Here is a 22,454-nt window from a genome sequence, read left to right as displayed (position 1 = left end):
AGAAGCAAGCAACTTTTAAGTAATCTTATTTCTAATCCTATATGCCAAATGAAGCCATCAGTTTACATTCCTATGATCCAGGCACACAGCCAGGCTGGTGGGGATAGATTGCTGGGCTGTCCCCCAATCAGGGCCTCTGGATGCTGCCACCCATCTTTCCCTCTTCTTCCTCCTGTGGCTGGAAAGGTACAGAGCATGATATGCACATATTTTCATGGAGGTGCAGGCTCTGGCAATGAGGAGTGGCCACAATGGCTGCTCTTTTAAAAAACTGCAGGCCGTCTTAGATCAATGGCGGTGGCGGCAGTGAGGACACAGAGACTCATTTATATTTCTTGACATGTGCTACCTTAGCTATGTTCCTACTAGGATCTAAAATCCAAAGGCTTTCCTTTTCTCATCTTTCCACATGTGCTCAGGAAGCAGGGAACACAGACAAGAGTAAAACTTGAGAAATCTGTTTTATGGACACCAAAACCTGATATGCAGAATGCTAGCATTTTTAAGAAACATCTTATCCAAAGATGGGAGAATATGACATGTAATCTAACTCTGAACAGCAAGCCAATAGTGTATGGTGATGAAATATAAGGTGTTTATATTTCAGAGTGGAGATGGATAGAACAATGTATAAATAAAGTACTAAAATATATATTTTAAAAACAGTGGCAGGAGAGCAATTGCCACACTCTTCAAAAAACAAACAAACAAAAAAACGGAGGAGGGATTTTATGCACATAAGCATCTGAACAATTTTGTAATTATCACAAAACATCTGCTGACTTTTATCACAAGACTCACAACTTCTCTACGACTAGGTTACTTTCCCCTGGAAGTTATCACTAGGTACAGTAGTTATTGCAGTACTCTGCTATCCCTCCTACAATAGTGATTTTTCCATATGTACACTGTATTATTTGCTAATCTACACATGATGTGCCAAATTCTGCAGTCAAAAAATATATTAAAATTATGAAAACACTGCATTAATGAATTTTAATCAAATGTTCTAATACATGCCTACAGGTTTCTTTCTGACAGAATGTGAATTTTTGTCTATGCATGCATAAAAATTTCTATTATAGCATCTCACACTTTTTAGTAAAACAACTGATTTTGCCAAAGAAGGGAATGTGTGTTTGAAAAGATTACAATTTTTCAGAAACATTTTCTCATATACCATCAGAAGTACTATGTGGAGGTGTCTTAAACCTCTTAGTGTGTGGAACAAAACAAGGCCCTGCCCACGAGAAGACTTGATACATAATTTATACCTATCCACCAGCTTTAAAAAGTCATGGATCCCTGCTCTACACTGGAGTGAGACAGAGAGGAAAAGCTTTTAAATCTTGAGCTGCCATCAGGTAGTATTCTATACATGGCTGGAACTGTCCATAAACAGATCCTGCCCTCAGCATGAAGATGTGTTTGAGAATGGTTTAAATAGGGTCAAAACTTTTGTTGAACCTTTGAGGCCCACCTCATTCACATTTCTTCACTACACAGGGCACTGAAAACACCACAGCAGCTGTTTAAATATTTGAGGTCTACACTGCTTCAAATTTATTATTCATCCCATTTCATTCAAACCAGATTTCTAGACAAGTACAGTTATAAACAGATTAAACAGGATGTTCTCTTAAAGAAGGACAACCCAACAAGACCACACCTGCTTTGTGTGTGCAGATGAAAATAAAATGAAAGGATTTAAAAAACTACTACTTTTGTCATACTGTATATGTATATGTTGAAGGCAGGCTTTGGGAACAAAATTATGGATTTTGATATGACCTGTAGATAAGTTGAGGATAAAACTTAGGGGCATGTAACAAAAGATGCAAAGGATGAAACAAAAGAAAATGATGCCAAAGAACTTGCAAAAATCCCAGTAGGCATAACTGTTTGTGTTCACCCTAAAGGCTGGATGGATGAGGAGGGAACTATGAGAAATGCTGGCTGTGTGTGGGAAGTGACCAGGAAGAGATGGAGCTAAAAAAACATGCACAAGTCAAACAGGATGAAAAGGCAAAGCAAAGAAAATGGTAACTATGAGCCCGTACAGACAGGCCAAAATAAAGCTGCTTCGGGTCACTTTGGAGGTATGCTGTTTAAACGATGCATGTGTCCTAAGAGGCCAGAAGTTGCGCCAAAGCCACGCTCCAATCCTAAGGAATGGAGTGCAGCTTTGGTGCACCTTCTGGCCTTTTAAGATGTGTGTGTCATTTAAACAGCATACCTCAAAAGTGACCTGATGCAGCTTTATTTTGGCCTGTCTGTATGGGCCCTATGTTAGCAGTGATTATAGCCTTTAACATTAATTGATAACTTTCCCTGATTTATCCCAGAAAAACTGACACACATACACAAATGTCTTAATCAAATCCTTCAAAGCCCAATTCCACTCCTTTGAGGGGAAATGCAATGGAGCTGTTACTGATTGCCATTTTTCTACCCAGGCATTCAAAAAGGTCAGAAGCAGTGCCCTAGCAGAGAGAATAGAAGGAGCTGGTGCTCTCACCTTTTGCCACTCAACTCAGAGAAGGGGATGGCTCCTTTTTTGATAAGAGTTAAAGTACAGTACTTACAGTGACCCATGGATAAGTCAAGTCAGGTTTTTTGGGTCAATTTTCTGACTGAAATGTCTATACCTATACTTGAGTGTATATAGTAAGTGCAATTTCATCCTGCAACATGTGGAGTGCTGAAAGTCCAAGACTGAGAAGAATAGCCAACAAAAATGTCTGCAGGCCACTCTATTATTGCCCTGCCCAAAAGCCTAGCACATTTAAGTAAGTGCTTGAGGCAACACATTTCAGGAAGAGAGAACACACATCTTTCCTAATTTAACCTTATTGGCCTTTACAGTTAAGGCCAATCTGTCCTTCATGTTTTATATCTGCATATCCCCACTTTCTATTAACTGAAAGAGGAGGATGCACACATTATATAATTACCCACTTGCTAGGCACCATTAAGAAGAGAATGTGTGTGGTTGGTTGTTTTGCATGGTATGTGCAACAAAAGAGCCTGCAGTCCAAGTTAGGGGATCTGAGTATTGGGAAAATGACCAGTACTGGTTGAGGGAGGCTCTCTTAGATTTCTACAATTTCCTGTACAGACAAGTCTGTCAGTTATCTATCCTGTGGCTTGCCTGTCAATATTTAACTTTGTCAGTAAAGTGACTAGATAGATTTAGATGGCTTGTTGCAAACTGCTTGTTTCAAATTCTATTAATTGAAAATGAAAGAAAAAGCCTTGCCAATGGCCACCCATGTAGGTGGATTACTGCTTAACCAGCACCTCTTCAGTTATGAGAAATCTCTTCCTTAAATTACAGTCTGCAAACTCCCCCAAAGAGCAAGAATGTCATAAATTTAAGCCTTGGACTTGCAAGAGGTGTTGGTTCAGAGAAAAGATCTAGGTTCTGTTGGGGAGAGGCGGTGCTTGGTTTTTAAAAAGAGATGAGCTAAGATCAAAACCTACCTCAAAACTACTCTAAAAATTCTACTCCTTAAGCTTAGGATGTGGAGACAGAGAAGTTGTTTCGTGGCAAGGGACAAACAGGCAACACGTGCTCAAATGTGTTCCCTTACTACTTCTTGGTACAAAACAAGCCCCGGGAGGGCAGTAGCAGTCAGGACTAAGGTCCAAAACATATTGCAGAAATATTCCAGTTTGAGACTGCTTCAAGTGCTCTAGCTCAATGCTAGGGAATTCTAGGAACTATAGTTTTATGAGACATTTAGCCTTCTCTGTCAGTTCTGGTGCCACAATAAATTACTAATCCCACAGTTCCTTAGCACTGAGCCAGGGCAGTTAAAGCGATCTAAATCTGGATTATTTCTGCAGTGTGTTTTGGACCTAAGTCACTGCCCTCATTTTCATCATTCTGAATTTGACATCATGCCAAACTTTCAGGAAAAAAAATAAAGAAGAAGAAGCCACCTGGGCCACATCAAGGATCCATTTTAGTCCAGTATACTATTTTTCCAAAATTCTCAACCAGCTGCTTCCAGAAAATAAGGGTAATAAACTTCCTGTGGTACTGAGTTCCCTCAAGCACCACCTCTGGCAACTGATATTAAGACGCATTTCCTATGGAGTTGGAAGATTTCATTCATCCAATAGTTAATGAGAGCCCCATCCTTCATGAATGAATTCAATTCCCTTTTAATGCCATAATCAACTATTCTAAATCTGGCTGATAAGAATCCTGTTCTCAGTATTCATTTAGATCACCATCCCAGACTAGAAGTTAACAGAGCATATAACATGAATGAAGTGTGGAACAATTAATTAAGAACATTATATCTAAATAAGTAGCTTAAGTGGTGGTAAAAAGTAGAGAAAGGCAATTCTGAAAAGTATACATGTTTTTTATCATCAGAATGAGGAAAGTGCATTATAGTTCTAAGATTAAATCAAATATAAAAACTCTGTTTTAAGGCTTATTTGACTCCTATGAGAAAAGTTGCATTTTGCCAGCTCACATCTCTTTTCTGCATGGTTTTGTCTATATACCACTCATCTCTGGTGACACAACCAACTTTACTGAAAGTAAAGCAACACTATTCTCTGACATTCTTAATCCAAGATGCCTACTTAAAAGTCCAGACAAACAAGAGTGAGCATGCAGGTCAGACTCTAGGGCCATTAAGCCAGGGAAAAACAAAGTTACTGTTCTCTCTCTGATCCCCATTGCTCTTGTAGGCGGCTGCTCTGACAAGCAATTCCAGCACCAGCATTGAGTGGCACCTCTATAAACCCTGTGACAGTTCAGGAGACAAACTCTCTCATCAGTCAGAATGTACCTATCAAGATCACTTACCTTGAGAGCACAGTAGCCCTCCAGCGCTGTGTACACAGCTCTGCTCCGCTTGCCCTCGGAGCAGCTGGCCCCAGCACCAAAATCGAGTTAATGCTGAACATTCTAGGAGTTCAGAACAAGAAACATTCCTGCTGAGATATGAGTACAAAAGCTTGCAAAGAGCAATGAGGCCTTTCTCAGAGGCACAGCAGGCCAGCTTTAATCTGCACATATTATACAATTCTGGTCTTATCCAACATTTACAATGAAAATGGATTGTTTTACACTTTACAACCCTCAACAGCATAACACATTGTATGGACCTGATGTCATCTGATTCTAGAAGCTAAACAGGGTCAGGTTTGGATAGTATCTGGATGAGAGGCAGGTAGGTCTAGGAAATAATGCTACCTTAAACCTCAAGAGAGTCCCTGCTGTCACTCAGTTGACTACACTGGGCTTGATGTAGTCAGGTGACTACAATGAGCAGTGATCTGACTCAGCAAAGCAGCTTCCTAGATTCCTCCTTAATCTCTCCTAAAGAACCCTTTCCCCCTTACTTCTATATTATTTCTCAATAAGAGGATAGCACATATGGTATGACTCAAGTGTTACTGAAATTATATAGCTTGAAAAAAGTTAATAGAAAACTCTGTCCTACCATCTGATAAACTGTTAGAACTAAAGGGTACCCCATGAAATTCATTTACAGCTAAACAGTAAGGCACCAATAGTTGTAGCAACAACTGTCATTTAATATGATGATCAGATGCACACCTAAATTAAAAATTAATAAATCCATCATTGTATTAACAGAGATGAGGAAATCATCAAGTCTCCTGTGGTCTGTATAACCACCAGGATTTCTGAAAAGGGGAAGAGCTTTTTTCTTTTTGTTGTCATCAGTGCACAACTTTTCTTTCAATTACAAGCCAACTCAAAACATTGCTTCAGGAAATACTTACTAAAAGGCCAAAAGTCCCTGCTAGAATTTCTAACAGCACTGTTGCAGTAGGACTCTAGGGATGTCCATGATTTCAACTACCATCCTGTCAGAAAATCCCACAATTGAACACTTAAAGCATTTTTTAAACAAAAGTAGTAACATATTTTAGAAGCACCTGTATTACAGGGTGAGTTCCTAATTGCCTCCTTCCCCACTATGTATCATTTTGCTCTTTTAATTTTTGCCTAAAAGAATGTGTATTCCCCCTCTCCGGCAACACAGCCTACACCTACATTTTAAAGGAGACAAGCAGACCCCTGTTGCAATAGTTCTAAGAATTCCATTACATTTGGCGTTGTATTACACACTTTGTGGGCTTGGGACTCATGACACCACAACAGTAAGAAGAAAATTGTTCACTTCCAAAATAGCATTGCTAGGAACTGGGAGTTGCAATGAAGAGTAGTGAAGCATTCCCTAATATTCTTACACAACTTTCTTGAATTATCTCAAGTTGTTTAAAAGCCCTTAGGCATGTTCATTTACAATGCTCCATAAAAAGATCAAAATTCAAGTCTACTTCTTCAACAGTTTGATATCAAATTATTTAGCCTCAAATCCTACTAGTGCAATGCAAATTGTATAGTTTGCTGCATGACAGGGACCAGGTAATGAATTTATGGCTCAATTCTGCTGAAAGGAGGGTGCAAGAACCAGCGATTCATCATGGAAAATGTTACATAAGGAAAAGGCCAAACAAGAACTGTTCTTGTCCTGGGGGGGGGGGGGGGGGCATCTGCATAGCCATTCACTTCACTATTGCCAGTCCTTTAGTATAAGTGACAATAGGTTACCAACTGCATTTTCAGTTGAGCTATTTATCTGCTATGTGTATGCACATTTCTACTGCTGTGAAACAAGACTGTGACAGATATCTATAGGATTACATCCTCTTTTAAAAAGCAAACAATAGAACTAAAGCAATTAAAGCATAGACTCTTTTTACAGGTAGTGCTACAGATCAACTATTTCTTTTACTCACTGTTATTCCAAATCTCTTCTCACATGACAACATCCAACTTAAGTAGGCACTGCTTATATTTTAGCTGCATTTAATCAGGAGGGATTTATGGATATATTGCTGGATAATATTATTGATATTAAATTGTAACCCACTTTAAGATACAGACCTGCTGTAGGAATTTTTGACAACCCTGTATTGCAAAACAAGAGAGCTGGTCAGAATCAGGTAGTGTTCTGTACTAGCAATTGTATCAAGGTTGTGCAGTGATGCCTCTAAACAGCCTCCTTCCCCAATATTTTATTTCCTGAACAGCCATTGTGGCCACAATGTATTTTCCTTCTGCTGCCATTGCCTATGCCGACTGAATTATGCTGGTGTATGTGTGCAGAGATTATTCTGGTTATAATCTGTTTATGGAATGTAGATTTTGACCAATGCTTGGAAATAACAGAGGCACAGTTTTTCAAAATATAATGCAATGAAGGGTAACGCCATTACTTTTTAAAAATTGTAATGAGTAACGTTTACTTATTACTCCTAAAACAGTGTTGTTGTTGTTCTTGGTGTTTTTGATCTGTTTTAAATTATGCTGATTATGGTCATGCAACTAATGCAACATGTGACTAATGCAACACTTTTTCAAATAACAAGTAATGACAATCAGGATTTAAAAGAGAAAAGAAGCACAATGAATTCAACTTTGGCCTTGGTGACCCTACCCCTATGATAGTAGGATTCAGTGCTAGTTTTTCCTATGTTCAGGGTGTGTATGCAATACTCTAACTCTTGACTTCTCATTTAAAAACTAAATCAAAAGATTTGTAGTCTGAATTCATTTCTCCCTCTGTCCTGCTGCATAGCCTTGACAAAGATTGTAACAGCTAGAAATAAAATTAATGTTTATGGGAATTAGGTATATTTGATGGGAAATACAGTCTCAATTTAGAAGCTGTTTTCTTAAAGTAGTTTTTGCTAATTTGTTTCCTCACACCAGCCCTTAGCTGAGTTCATTCACCTGTTTTTCCAAGTGTCACTTGCTGATTTATATAAAAGGAATAACCACCATCACCCCCCCCCCCCAAAGGGAGGGGGAGAAAAAAGAAAAAGCAACAGCTATAAAAATGTTTGAATGCTGCCAGGCCTCACACACGTTTCCTGGGAACAACTTTTGGCAGCACTTGTTTCCTCAGCTGCTGAAATATCCCTAAACTAGCACCAAGAGAACAAAGTGGCACGGATGTTGCTTCTCTTTAAGCATGGCTTGGGGAAAACCAACTCCCTTGCCTCCTTAAAAAGGCAAGAGCAAAAGTAAAGGATTGAGTCAAGTTAAATCTCTGACAGCTAACAATTGCTGTAATTATTAAACTGCAATTTTCTATTATTATATTATACTATAAATGATCAGGTAAACAAGAGGTAAATTAATGACTTTCATGGCTCCAGGCTGATGGAAAATTAATTTGACTACAATAAGATGGCAAAGTTTGGTTTTTACTGGCTGCTACAGAGGCAATAAATTGGGTTCACTGAATTTATAAAACATAAATACATAGTTCTCCAGTGTATAAGGCTATGTGCATGGACTACTATAGCAGAAATAACATTTCAAAGTCATCTTTCATGCCACGAGAAAACTAACAGAACGTAGGCTGCAAGTTTGCATCCTGATTGCTTCTAGTCATCTTTACTAACAGACTAGAACAGCAGGCTTTAAAAGAGGGTTGTCTAATTTTATGGCTATTAATATATTGTGGTACTGCTATATGTTAGCTAATTAGCTTACTTGCTGTTCACCGCTATGATCTTTGGAATAGCGGTATATAAATAAAACAAAAAATAAAACAAATTATATGTCAATGTGAACACAACCAATTCTATGCTTTACAACTTTTTTGTCTGCAGAAAGCCTATCTGTCCTGTAAACAGCACCTCAGAACTTAGCTAACAGCATTAAACAAGTTCAATTTGTGTCTTTACTATACCTTGGCTACAGTTAAAAAAGGGTTCCTTTATCTATGCTGGTATGACAATTTCTCCAGTGCCAATGAAGCCTAATATTCAGCAGCAGACATGCAGGCATTCATGTTCTTATTTGGGGAAGGCTGCCACAACAGAAGGGGAAACATACAAGCAGAGATTTAGCAGTCACTGGTGTAATTTCCATGGCTCGTTGTTCTCAAGGCGATAGAATGAAAACAAAAAAAGGAAAGGGAGGAATTAAAGTAATCTTGAATTACTAAACAGGTTCACATCAGTGGATCAATAAGCACCACTGACAGAGATCACAGTCGCACAGCAATTCTGCCAATAACAGAGGAAAGCATAAAAGCTGAGAGGATGACTTTTCTAAAGCAGCAGAGCATGAAGCAGCAACTTGGGAAAGCGACCAACAGCACTGCCCTGGTTTAGAAGCATCAGGGGAAGAGCAGATCTTTGCTGTCCACTTACTTAAATGTCAACAATGTATGTTTGATATAATCATGGGATAGAATAAAGAGACCTAAAACGTACAAATCAAACCCTCGTACTCCCAGGAAACTAATTCTAATCCAAAGCAGCAAGGTGAAAGAAAATCAGTGTTAATTTAATCAACCGAGCAGGCTACTAATTGCAAAACTATAGCTGCTTATTAGCCATCTGTAGTAATGCTCCCTTTCTGAAGCTACACCAATATAAATTAAGAATGTACTTTCCAAACCATGCAGGCATTGGTGGTGGAGTGGGATGGGACTGGATCAGCTCAGCAGTGCAAGGACAGGAAGCAAACCACTAAATACATGAAGCCAGAAAGTAGGGGCAGCACAGTGTCCTGCCAGTTTCAAACTGAAATTAGTTACAGATGCAGTCACGGTGTCTTGTGTAAACGCTATCGATTGGGAAGCTGACAGTCTTAGGAGCCTCAATGCTAAGACAATCAATCTGGCAACAGTGTCACCTGCCACTTTGCTGAATAGTTGACAATGCAATTATCCAGTGTGGAGGCAGGGAGTTGGCGTGTGTCAAACGCAGTTAACTACTTTCCGGGTACTACTTGATAATGTGTTTCACTGCCTGGTGCAAGAGACGACATGTGAAGATAAGGAATGGTTTACAGTCATTGAGAAACCAGACTTACACTTTTTGGCCATTGGTGATGGAGTGTGAGGAAGAATGGAACATTGCCCCAGCTTAGCAACTGTATTTTAATATGCTATTAAAATTGTGTCAATCAACACGCTGGCAGTTCAGGCTAAAGGGTAGCCCCAGATCCCTGAGAGGGACTGTGTTCAGGGCAGATGGCTTGGGAAATCTGCCCCTGCCACAAATGACTGGCTTAGAGACTGAGGTACAGAGGTATAGAGAATTTAAAAAAATACATATGTGCAAAAGACTGTGGAGAGTAATGCCACAGAAGCTAAGAGTGGATGAGTTCACAATGGCCTGTTAGACAGCCAAAATAAAGCTGCTTCGAGTCACAGTGGAGGTATGGTGTTTCAATGATGCATGCGTCCTAAGAGTCCAGAAGCCACACCAAAGCCACGCTGGAACGTGCCTTTGGTGCGATTTCTGGACTCTTAGGATGCATGCATCATTGAAACATCATACCTCCACTGTGACTCGAAGCAGCTTTATTTTGGCTGTCTGTAACAGGCCTAAGTTAGTCTTAAAGCAATAAAATGTACTGTACTTTTAAAGTGAATGTTCCTAACTTGAAAATACTCCATTTTCTGTATGGAGCAGTTTCAAATGACACCCCTTTATCATAGACTCTGGCCAATTTAGTGAGATTAATTGCCATATTTTTACTTCATCCCTTATCCTCCATCAATTTCTTTCTCCTATTGTTTCTTTCCTTCTCATAGGATTATGCACTGCAGACACAGGTTAAGAGAGGAACGTTTACTTTAAATAAAACTCTGCCACGCACATGAGAAAGATGAGAAATCTTTCAAGTTTCATTAATCTTGTCAACAAGAAGTAAAATTTCTGCCATTCTCTTTACTCAGATCACACACTTTTAATGAAATGGGGTACCTCAGGTGGTCACATGGCAGTCACAGCATCCTACCTTTGCCATACTGAACGTATTTTTCTAAAGGTGGTAAAAAGGTGGAGAAATTTACATCTCAGTCTCTAACCTTTCTATATACAACTAAAGCCTATCTTTCTATAAGCTAAATTCATTGTGACATCATTCCCTTGAGACTCCTAGAAACATATTGTTATCATTGCTCCATGATGACTTGAATGAGCCCATTTATAAGTAAAATAGGGTGATTTAAAGATAAGGTAGAAAGTTTACATACACTGAAATTCACTAAGTAAACAGAAATATATTTACAAGACACAAAGCTACTCAGATGAATAGGTAGCCAGAGAAGAAATAAGAGTGACAAAGAGCTCTGCTCTGGGCAAAGGCAGGAAAAAGAACTGGTTTCTAGGATAGCCGAAGGGGAGACGTCAGTATAATCTGTTTGTTTTCAGGTATGGTGAGACCTCAGTTCTTCTTGCCTGTCAGTGAGAGATGACTGAGAAACCTAAGTTTTGTGGATTCCTCCTCCCAACAACCCAGAGAATGGGGGATGCTGTGTCCCTACCCACATCTTTTGCCATCCTTCTGTTTACTGTCACTATAGATCTACTTCTCAAGCTGGCCACTTTCTAAAAGTTTCAGTCTTCACTTATGCCTTTTACTAGGTACACAATGTACACTGGTGGGTCATGGGATGGGACCAGCTTTTGATGGAACATTTCTCATTCTTGAATGTGTTTCCCAAGGGAGGGAATTTGAGCAAAACACCAACATCTTGTTGTGTGGCTCATTCCTAAATACATTTGGAATAATGTAGAACACCAGTATGGACTTTCACAGCACTTGGTAATGTACTATGGAGGAAGTGAGTGCCAAAAATCCACAAACAAAAATCTTTTTTTGTTTTAACCCAGCCTCCTTTTAAGGTAATTTGAAAGAACATGTTTGAAATCATTTTAAAATCAGCCCAAGAATGTGTGAACTTATAAAACCTACAGAATGTTCATGATGCTGTTGGAGAGAAAAACAATAGTTAAGAAGTGGCATAACTGAGAAAAAGAAAACTGACTTCCTATTGCCTTATAACCATTTATTCTAATCTTTGTCCAGATGTGTTGGAATCAGTTGTCTCTCTGCTTCCATTAGCATGGCCAATGTTAGTCGGTTGGGATGCACTGTGCTGCTGGTCTCCACTTGTTATCCTTCTAATGATAACTGAAATTTCCAATCCCTTGTGGTCATGAAATTTAGATGATAAACACTCACATATATATCTTTACATGGTCTTACAGGCCCTCATTTTCATAAGTAAAGCAGACATCTTGAAAAATAAAAAAATCACCTGCTTGTTTGAAGCTCTAGAACACTACATTCAGGAAAACTCACTCTACAGCTTTTCTACAGATCCAGGTGACAAAGAACCCACATAGGTTCCTGCACAACCAAGATCATATTATTTACCATCTGATTAATCTACTTTAATAACAAACAAACAAACAAACAAAAACCCTGCATCTATAATTAGGTATGAGGAACATCTGACTCTATAGTTGGGCAACACCTTTATTAGAGCCAACCAAAATGTCAAAAAAGCATGGAAACTTTCAGGTTTCTCCTGAAAACAAACAAAAACACAAGTTGCCACTTTTTGGTAGCATTTATTTTGATGAAGAATTCTGGAGAACTTGAAGGCAATTTTGTGGCATTTTGGCTAAACCTAACAAAGGTTTCACCCAAATGCAGGTTTTAGTTATTTATACCTGTAATACAAGAAGCTTTTCTACACCCCACTCCCAAGTGAGGGCAAGCCTAATCAGTCTGATCAAAAGTTCTTGCTGTTATAACTCAGACTGTATTGCTTTAAAAACAAACAAGCAGAGCCATATCTAGGTACCATAAGGGATTCCTATATTATGTAAAGGTGGGATTCACAGAAAAAACAAAAGTTCTGTTTTCCTTTCTATGCTTAAGAGCAGAGAAGCCCCAGGCATATTTACAGCCTCATCTTCTGACCTGTGTTCATTTTATTTAGCCTGTTAGGTGTGCGACTCTAAAAGCAACTACATTTTTCTTTTCTCTCAAGTAATATTTTATTCCAAGAATGCTTTCTGCTATACTTTAGGAAATCCATGTCTTCTAGTAACCATTGCTCATCTGAGGGAAAATGTTCTAAACTCTGCTTCATAAACTCGATGATGACTATGCAAAATATATATCTGCAAGTACACTCATCCCTCCACATTCACTGGGGTTAGAGGCACTGGACCCCTGTGAACATGGAAAACCTGCAAATAACAAAAACACAGTTTTTACCTGAGTCAAAACCTCTTTAGGAACCTCCAGGTCCTCCAGTGCAACTCTGTAGTCAACATCTGTCAGACATTGACCACAGAATTGTGCTGGACAAAGGCTTAGTAGTGTCCTTTCTAGAAATTTCTAGGTTCTTTAGTGCAACTTTTGGTTAAAGCTGACCACAGAGTTGCACTGGAGGACCTAGATATTCCTAGAAAGAACATATTAATAAAACCTGTGAATAATCAAATCCACAAAAGTCAAAGCCTCAAATGTGGAGGGACCAGTGTATTTCAATTAAATTTGTTGCCTACATAAGAATAAATTTCCTTTGAAGAAGTCTTTTTAATTTTTCTAGTAGAACACATACAAAACACATACTTTTAACAGCCATCTACACAATCTAGATCACAAAAGCAGCTAGGCCAGCATAAGAAACCACTGGCCCTCCAAATGTTTTGGGCTTCAACTTCCAAAAGCCCCAGCCAGGGGAAATGCAAACGCAATTCCCTACGACAACAAATTATGCAGTTTAATTTTCTGCATGTGAAGAAATGTTGGGGATCATATGGTTTACAATGAATAAGCCACACTCTGGTAAAATCATCTTCAATATCGTGGTACCACACCTGCCAAGTAAGTATTATAAGTAATCTTGAAGTTAATTTTGTCTATAGAGTAAATCAGAGTTAACTATTTGACAGATATCTTACTGCAATTAGTGTGTTTGCTTGTGTTACTCTAACAGATGCACGTCAAGCAAACAAAGTAAACTATGTACTGTATATCCACACATTCACAAGTATCAAGATCTGTAAGAGCTGACATCCAGAATGTTATGCATATTATTTTAGCTGACTTAAGTATTTTGTTACCTGTTTTATTCATAATGTACTTGTTGCTCCATTATACAATTGAAGAAAAAGAAAAAAGAACAGTTTAACAGAAAGATACAATACAATAGCAACAGACTACTCTGAGTAAGAATTGTTATTTGTGGAATAAGTCAAAAGAAAGCAAAAATATGCTAGTTACCTGTATCTATGCAATGAAAGGATGATGCACCCGTTATGGGTAGCTTACATACATTCAGTGTCATTTCCTTTCATCAAGCCCATTAAAGATTTATGGAAAACAAATGTTATTTATTTATTTGTCCATCCAATAATCTGCACAGATGGCTTTTGTCTCCTGGTCATGTGGGCAAACTTGATAGCTTCTTGTATTACTGACACTTCCAACTCTCTTTGATGTTATCTTAAATGCAACCTCAACACAAAGTGGATGACAGAAAGCCACAAATCTATTAGGTTAATAGCTACCTAAAGAAAAGCATCTTCCTCCTTGTGCTCCAGAGATAAATCCAAAAAATATAGCTAGTAATCTCACAGGAAACTAAGTGGCATGTCACTGATCTGTATAGCTCATCATTCCCAGTAAAACAACTATGATGACATCCACATTTTGCTACAAGCATTATACTTCTAAAGATAATCAGATAAAGAAGTATGAGAAGAGGAAGACAATGTGTTTCTATACTAGCATGACAAAGGCACTGCTTCCACTGACTTCCACATTACTGAACTGCCACACTTGAAGTTATAGCTTTGTTTCCTCAAATGTAGGGATCTGTCTCTTCAGGCTAAGGATTCACTGCATACATAGAGGTTCCTGCATACATAGAAGTATAGTTGCTGTTGATGGTGATGCCCTTTTTGCAGTTTATCTTTTAGAAAGATTGCTGTGACATCAGTGCTCACTGCAAAAAACATTTTGAAGCTGTAGAGACAAACAGGCTCCCAGCCAACAGTGAAATGAAAGCCATCTGCTGGAAATGTCACAGACTTGTATTTTTAATAAGTCTGATTTTTCATATACAGTATTTGTAACAAGTGCCGATACCATCAATACACACAAATACACAAAATATTCTGCAATGGCAGGAAATAAGCATCCTTAGCTGATTCTTCAGTTTGTAAATTAAAGGAGCCTGCCGGATCAGATCTCACAACTATTTAGACCGGCAACCTATTTTCTATGAAGGGCAGTTGGATGTCTTCAGGAGACTAGACAGCAAGATATAAAGGTAACTATTCTCTCTTGTTTATCCTCAGCATCTAGTATTCCAAAGTATAAAAATGACCCTGAATTGAAAGGCTACATTAAGGAACCCGCCTGCTGACTGCAAAGGGATGTTGTAGCACCTTTGAGATTAACTGAAAAACACAATTTGTAGCATAACGTTTCATAGACTGAGTTTGCTTCATCGTTGCATGGAGTGAAGCAGCACTTTACTCCATGCATCTGATGAAGTAGATTCTACCTACAAAAAGCTTATCTTACAAACCTCTTTCACTCATTTTCAAAGGTGCTACAATATCCCTTTACATACTGATCCAGACTAATAAGACTATATAGGTCTTTGATTTCCCTTCTGTTTGGTAGTCTTTCCAGAAGAAAGGCAGAACAGTAGTCAGTGTAGGTTTACTTATTTGGCAGGGACATCAATACCTTCAGGCTATACCAGGGGTAGGCAACCTTTTTGAGCTGGGGGCCGGGTTGCTGTCCCTCAGACAACTGGGGGGCCGAAGCCGGGGGGGAGCTTCCACCCTCCGGGGGCGGGGCTGCATGCCGGGGGGCAGAGCTTCCACCCTCCAGGGGGCTTGGGTGCCCGTCCCAGGCCCTTCCCTTCGGCCGAAAGGGCTCCAAGGGGCCCTTTCGGCCAAAGGGGAGGGAGGAGGCTGAAGGGAAGGGCTCGGGCGCCCGTCCCGGCCCTTCCCTTCGGCCGAAAGGGCTCCAAGGGGCCCTTTCGGCCAAAGGGGAGGGAGGCTGAAGGGAAGGGCTTGGGCGCCCGTTCCAGGCCCTTCCCTTCGGCTCTTCCCTTCAGCCAAAGGGAAGGGCGGCCGCCGGAGCCCTGCTGGAGGGCTCCAGTGACTGCAGCGGGACCCCTACAGGCCCGCTGCGCCTATTGGAGCCCTGCTGGAGGGCTCTGGCAACCGCAGCGGGCCTCCTACAGGCGCGCTGCGCCTCCTGGAACCCTGCTGGAGGGCTCCGGCGACCGCAGCGGGACCCCTACAGGCCCGCTGTGGCCCCTGGATCCCTGCTGGAGGGCTCCGGCGACCGCAGCGGGCCTCCTACAGGCACGCTGCGCCTCCTGGAGCCCTGCTGGAGGGCTCCAGCGACCGCAGCGGGCCTCCTACAGGCACGCTGCATGGCCTCTCGCATGAGCGGAGGGGCTGCTCTCGCGAGAGGCCCCTCAGCTTGTGTGAGAGGCTCGCACGAGCGGCCCATAGATCACGTGCGGGGCCAAAGGCTCCATGCGTGAGGTCCTGCCGCCGATTGCCCCGCGCCGGTGGAAATCGGCGGCAGGACCAGGCTGGGGCTGGACCCAAGGCCTTGGCGGGCCGGATCTGGCCCGCGGGTTGCCTACCCCTGGGCTATACAATGCAAGTTTACAACGGTGTTCTTATTAAAGAAATTACAGTGGGGCCTCAGTATCCATGAACTTGCCATCCGCAGATGGCAAGCCTGCATTGTTCCAATGGTGGCGGTGCCACGTGGCCGCACTGGCATTAGGAACAGCCCCCATTGTCCCCAGTGGAAGCTAGTGCACACGGCTGTGCTACCACTGGGGACAACAGGACTTGAGCATCAGTGGAGTTTGCTATCTCTCTCTGTGTGTGTGTGTGTGGGGGGTCTGGAGCAGATATCAAGGTCCCACTGTATTTCCAAAACCAGAACTGCTCATCATCTTGAGTTTGTGTTAATCACTCCTTAGAAAGCCTGACATACTATCTGAATGACTAAGACATTGCTTCTGTTTATTATTTTCAAGGCAACTGAAATCCTCAGGGGTGTCATATGAATAAACAGTTGACCAGCTGTTGCTCTACTTGACAAAAGGTACAGTACAAGGAAAGGCAAAGAGAGGTAACTTGACCATATTCTTCAACCCCTTCACATCTGGAGAGAACAGCAATCCTAGCTCTATCAGACAACACAGCTCAGAGTTTAAATGGGACTTGCTGCTCACTTGCTTTTCCTGTCTCTGTCTCTCTCTCTTTGAAGTTGCCTGGACAGCTTCCTCAAGCTGGCGTTATCACTCCCTCTAACCACTCTTGGCAGGCAATCTAATTCCCCCTGAAAAGGTCACCGCCATTTTAACTGCCTTTCAATCACATTAGGAGTGCTGCTGCTCGTGCCCACAGAGCTGTGCCTGAAGCTCTCCTGGCTGAGGTATGATCGATAAACTGACATACCAATCCCCCCCCTTTCCCAATGGCTCCCTCCCTCTGCAATTCCAACTCCCCCACCTTTACTAACACCTCCTTCTTTGGCTAAAGGAATGACACAAGATGCTGATTGACCAAAACTCTTCTAAAAGTGATACAACACAGAGGAAAGAGATAACCTATCATGCCTTAATCTACTTAGGCCATTTGCTCCAACAAAGTATGAGGGGGGATTGGGTGCTCTCCCTAGATACACAGAGGCAACAAAAACCTGGGGACCAGCCAGCTCAGCTCCTTTGAAGCTATGTTACTACAAAGAACAAGCCTGCCTCCAGCTCCCCTCCATGCAATCATTATTGTTATCTCTGTTGCATTCACCCTTTTTTCCTCACAGTTACCACTGCCGTGTTTCCTCCATCGATCCTCATGTAAGACACTGTTTTAAGTCTGCTCGCCTTTTGACTGTGCTAAGCCGTTTAAGAGATGACAGCAGCCTCTATCAGCACAAAGCCAATATGATTCTTTTCGGATAAAGCACTTTTTCCTCACCCATTCTCCCTCCCTCCCACCTTTCTCACGCTTTCAAGTTGCAGACATGTTCACAAAATAATGTTAAGCTTTCAAAGGGGGGGGGGGGAGAAGCATTTTTGAACTTCTTTCGGCAATTCTTTAAAGGGATAACCTTACAATGTAAACAGCTAGAGAAAATGAGCAGTGATTCTTGAGAACAACTGAAGAATTGCTACAAATGCAGGAAATTTTTAGAAAAAGTCTATGAGAAAAAAATTCAACACTTCTGATTCCAGGGTAGCAAGCAGAATGCAACCTGGAGCATTAGACCCACAAGGAACAATCCACAAAGTTTAGCAGATACAGATGCCCAGCATCACACTCTGACACCTGGTCTATGGAGTTTACAGCAAACTTTAAGATATCAGAATAAATTTGCATCTTCCAGCATGGATATTAGTTGCTGCTGTAGTTTAACTCACATTCTAAGATCCTTCACTTCACAGTTGCTGGGTAAGCAACAACTAAACATGCTAACTCTTTAAGCCTCTTAGCCTATTTATTTATACCATTGGTGTTTTTTTTTAAGCCTGGTATTTATTTATTTCCCGACTTTCTCCCAATAAGGTACCCAAGGCGGTTCACAGCATAGATAAAAACAAAAGAGAACATCAACAAAAAAGAATCCTATTGTTAAAAAAAATAACAATCCTGTTAAAAAAAAATCACTGTTTATAATGGTTTAAAGCATTTAAAATAAAATAATCAGAAAAGCCCTTGTGCAAGAACCCCTAAATAGCCAAACACCTGTCCAAGTAAAAAGATGGCAGCAGCAGGAGAGTAGACAATGGGCCAGCTAGTCTGCCATGGGAATGAGTCCCACAGCCTGCGAGCATTCACCAAGAAGGCAATCTTGAGTGTCCTCGGTAAATGTACCAGTGATGCTTGTCTCCAAGAGATAGCAGTTTCCTGAGAACCTCAAAACTAAGGTAGCCTAAACAGTGAACTACACCACATTTTACAGAACCTTCTCCAAAGATCCCACTGATGAATATCTGAAGGAACTACACAAATTACTCAGAGAATTTTCCACTGACATGAAAAACCAATTCAAATGGACACATCCAAGGAGCCCAAACTGGGCATCTTCTATTGCAGACTTGCACAACTTGGCAGTACATAAGGGCCAAAATTACACTAGATTAACCTCTTCAGGCTGCAAATAGCAATAACAAGCAATAGAAAGTACATTTCTATATAATTTATCAGTGCATTTAATCACTCCCTAAGCAGTTTACAATGTGTAAGCTAATTGCCCCCAACAAGTTGGGTATTTATTTTAGTGACCTCGGAAGGACGCAAGCCTGAGTCCAGCCCTGGCCCTTGGCTGGTACTGAAATCACAACCTTGTGGCTTGTGAGTGAGTGGCTGCAGTACAGGCATGTAACCACTGCCCCGCCAGGGCTCCGGGTTTTAATTAAATTCTAATTATAATATTTAATTAATTATATTAATTAGAATTAATTCCATTCTCCTCCTCCTCTTACTGGCCCTCTCCTCAGGAGAAAGCCTAGTGGCAGAAGAGCCTTGCTTGTCCTCTTCCCCCACCTGGACTTCTCCTTTGGGAGAAGGCCAAGCGACGGAGGAGCCTTGAAGGGTGAGCATTTGCCTCTCTTTCTTGTTAACCGCCTGGCCTTCTCAGGAGAAACCTGAACAGAGGAGGAGCCTTGTAGGGCAAGCGTTTACCTACTCTCCTCCTCCATCACCACCACCCAGCCTTCTGCTCAAGAGAAAGCTGAGCAATGGAAGATACTAACAAGGCAAGTGTTCGCCCATCCTCTTCCTACCATACATGGCCCTCTCCTGAGCAAAAGGCTGACCAGTGGAGGAGCCTTGAAGTCGTGCCACATCCTTATGGGCTGCCCAAAATCCTTTGGCAGGCAGCATGTGGTCCCCGGGCCATATGTTGTGCAGGCCTGTTCTATTTATATACAAAATACACAAATAAGGTGATCCAGGAAGACCTGTTGTCTCAAGCTTTAGAGCCCCTGGCTGTTGGGCTAGATGGATACATGGACTCAGTTCTCAGACCATATGCCTTCAACATTCCAGGCTACATGAAGGATATAACTGACTTCTTGAGGAAAATACAGTCCAACCACAATCTCCCAGATAACCGAATTATAGCCACTATGGATGTAGAATCCCTATACACAAACATCTCAAACAAGGATGGACTATAAATAACCAACAATACCACCCTGAATGAAGCTACAGCAGAGCTATCCACCAAATTCTTCCACTTTGTACTTACTCATAACTACTTCAATTCTGGGAATAATATGTACCTCCAAGTCAGTGGCACTGCCATGGGCACCTACACAGCATGACAATATGTAAATAGCATCATGAGTTAATCTGGAATTCTTCTTCAGCACGTGAATCCTCTATCTCTGGTTTCTTGATGCCATCTTTGTAATTTGGCCACAGGGAAAGAAATCATTTGAGAAGTTCCACCAGGATTTGGTCAACCTAAACCTGGAATAATCCACATTTTCTTGACACTACTGTGCAACTGAACAACAGACTTCTAAATGCCACACTCTACCAAATGCCTACTGACTGCTACACATGCTTACGTGCCTTCAGTTTCCACCTAGTACTAAATCTACTGTTTATAGCCAAGCACTCTGATACAAGTGCATCTGCTCAGACACAAAAGACAGAGATGTAAAACTCGTGGACTTACAACAGGCATTTCTTACATTACTATACCCATCTGAGGAGGTACAGAAACAAATTGACAAGGCAAGATTAATACCAAGGAACCATTTACTACAAGACAGACAAAAAACACAAAAGGACAGAACAACCCTAGTAGTCATCTACAGTCCCCAGGTGAGACCACTCAAATGTATCATCAACAAGCTACAACCAATTCTGGAGAATATCACAGCCCATTCACAAGCTCTGGGAGGCAGACATTTATTGGCCTACAGACACCTCCAAATTTTAAACAACTACTGACTTACAACAGGATACATAACATGAATAGTAATAAAGGGACAAGACCCTGCCACAAACTCAGATGCCAACTCTGTCCCCACATCTACTCCAGGAGCAATATTACATGTACCAGTAACATCACTTGTAATATCAGAGGTACATTTATTTACATTCTTCCAATGTGAATAAATGCCATCCTATGCCAGCAATGGCCCCCAGTACTCTAGACTGGACAAACAGAATAGTCTCTAGATAAGGTGGTTAATGGACACAAATCTGACATTAAAAATGAAAATACACAAAAAAAAAAAGAGTTGTAGAACATTTCAGCCTTCCTGGACACACAGTAAGTAATTTACAGGTTGCAGTCGTTGAACAAGAAAATAACAAAGGAAGACTAGAAAGAGAAATTGCTGAATTGAATTGCATTCACAAATTAAAATCAATTAGCAGAGGTAAGAACAAAGACAATGGTTTCATGGTACACTACATATATTAATGCAAGTATTCTCCCTATTACACATATAACAAAAACAATTTTCCCATAAAAAGCTTTGAATTCTGAGAAACTGACTTTTGGTAAGCAGATTTATTGCTTTCACACATCAGTTCTAACTGACCACTGTAAGTTCAAAGATATAGCTGTGTTAGTCTGTAGAATCAGTACGCAGAGAGATCTTATAAGCATCTTTGAGACTAAGGGGCAGTACAGACTGGCACATGCTTAAAGTCCTTACTGCGCTGTCCGGGTGTCATCCTGGCCACTGCCCATCTACACAGCGCATGCCATGATGACACTCATTGTGCCCAGCACCTAAACGGTGCTGTGCACAAGGCATCATCATGGAGTGCAAGCGTGCCTATGGCACCCCTTCCGGACACAAAATGAACCCGCCCGAGGCTGCAGTGTGGTCTACGAAAGCTCATGCTGCCAATTTCTTTCTTTCAGTCATAATTTGTCTTTCTGGAGCCCTTTAAATTCCATCCCATTCCCACTACTGTGTAAATATGCTTTAAACCTGAGCATTTATTATCACTCTGTATTTCATCTAAAGAAGTGGGTTTATATGCACAAAAGCTCATGCGAAAATAAAAACTATTTAGTCTTAAAGGTTCTACCACATTTCTTTTTCTCCTCACCCCCCCCCCCCCTTTTTCCTCACTTCCTCCTTTTCTTGCTGCAAGATACTAACACAGCTAAGTCTTGATTATAGGCTTTCGGAAAGCCTGCACCAAGCATTATAAGGCTGTATAGGTCAAAACCAGTACTTTAAATATGGCATGGAAATGGAACCAGTGAGCTTGTTGCAACATGGAAATAATCTACTCCTTGTAACCAGTCTTGCTCAGCACAGTAGCCACACCAATTTGAACCCCTCAAAGTTTCCAAAGGCAGTCCCTACCAGACTGCATTACAGTAATTCAAATGGGATATAATCAAGTCATGTGTCACCACAGCCAGGTCAGACTCTCAAAAAAATAATATTTTTAAGATATCAGTTACATTGTGTACCTATTTGTAAAAACAACAAAACATGTTTAAAATGGTACCATTAAAATGAATGGTAGTATAAATACTTGAGCCTTGTACAACTGAATTCACAGCCCTTTTATCAACACACTGA

At 40.9% G+C, this 22,454-nt stretch overlaps 1 protein-coding gene across 3 annotated transcripts in view; it reads right to left on the bottom strand.

Annotated features, from left to right (window-relative positions):
- The window catches only part of RNF220 (ring finger protein 220), a 373,850-nt gene that overhangs the window by 45,616 nt on the left and 305,780 nt on the right, over window positions 1–22,454 (bottom strand). For 2 of the 3 annotated variants that reach the window (XM_089514994.1, XM_089514992.1), the window contains one exon: window positions 4,829–4,930. The exons of the other annotated variant lie outside the window; for it this stretch is intronic. In XM_089514994.1, coding sequence (XP_089371120.1) covers window positions 4,829–4,930 — 102 coding nt within the window. The remainder of the gene's footprint in view (window positions 1–4,828; window positions 4,931–22,454) is intronic. 3 annotated transcript variants of the gene reach the window in all.

The sequence above is a fragment of the Sceloporus occidentalis genome, unplaced genomic scaffold (genome assembly GCF_023333645.1).
Source record: "Sceloporus occidentalis isolate IW3139 unplaced genomic scaffold, rSceOcc1.0.p SCAF_3, whole genome shotgun sequence".
Taxonomy (NCBI): domain Eukaryota; kingdom Metazoa; phylum Chordata; class Lepidosauria; order Squamata; family Phrynosomatidae; genus Sceloporus; species Sceloporus occidentalis.
The sequence above is the reverse complement of the archived record's forward strand: the minus strand, read 5'-3'. Positions and strand labels throughout refer to the sequence as shown.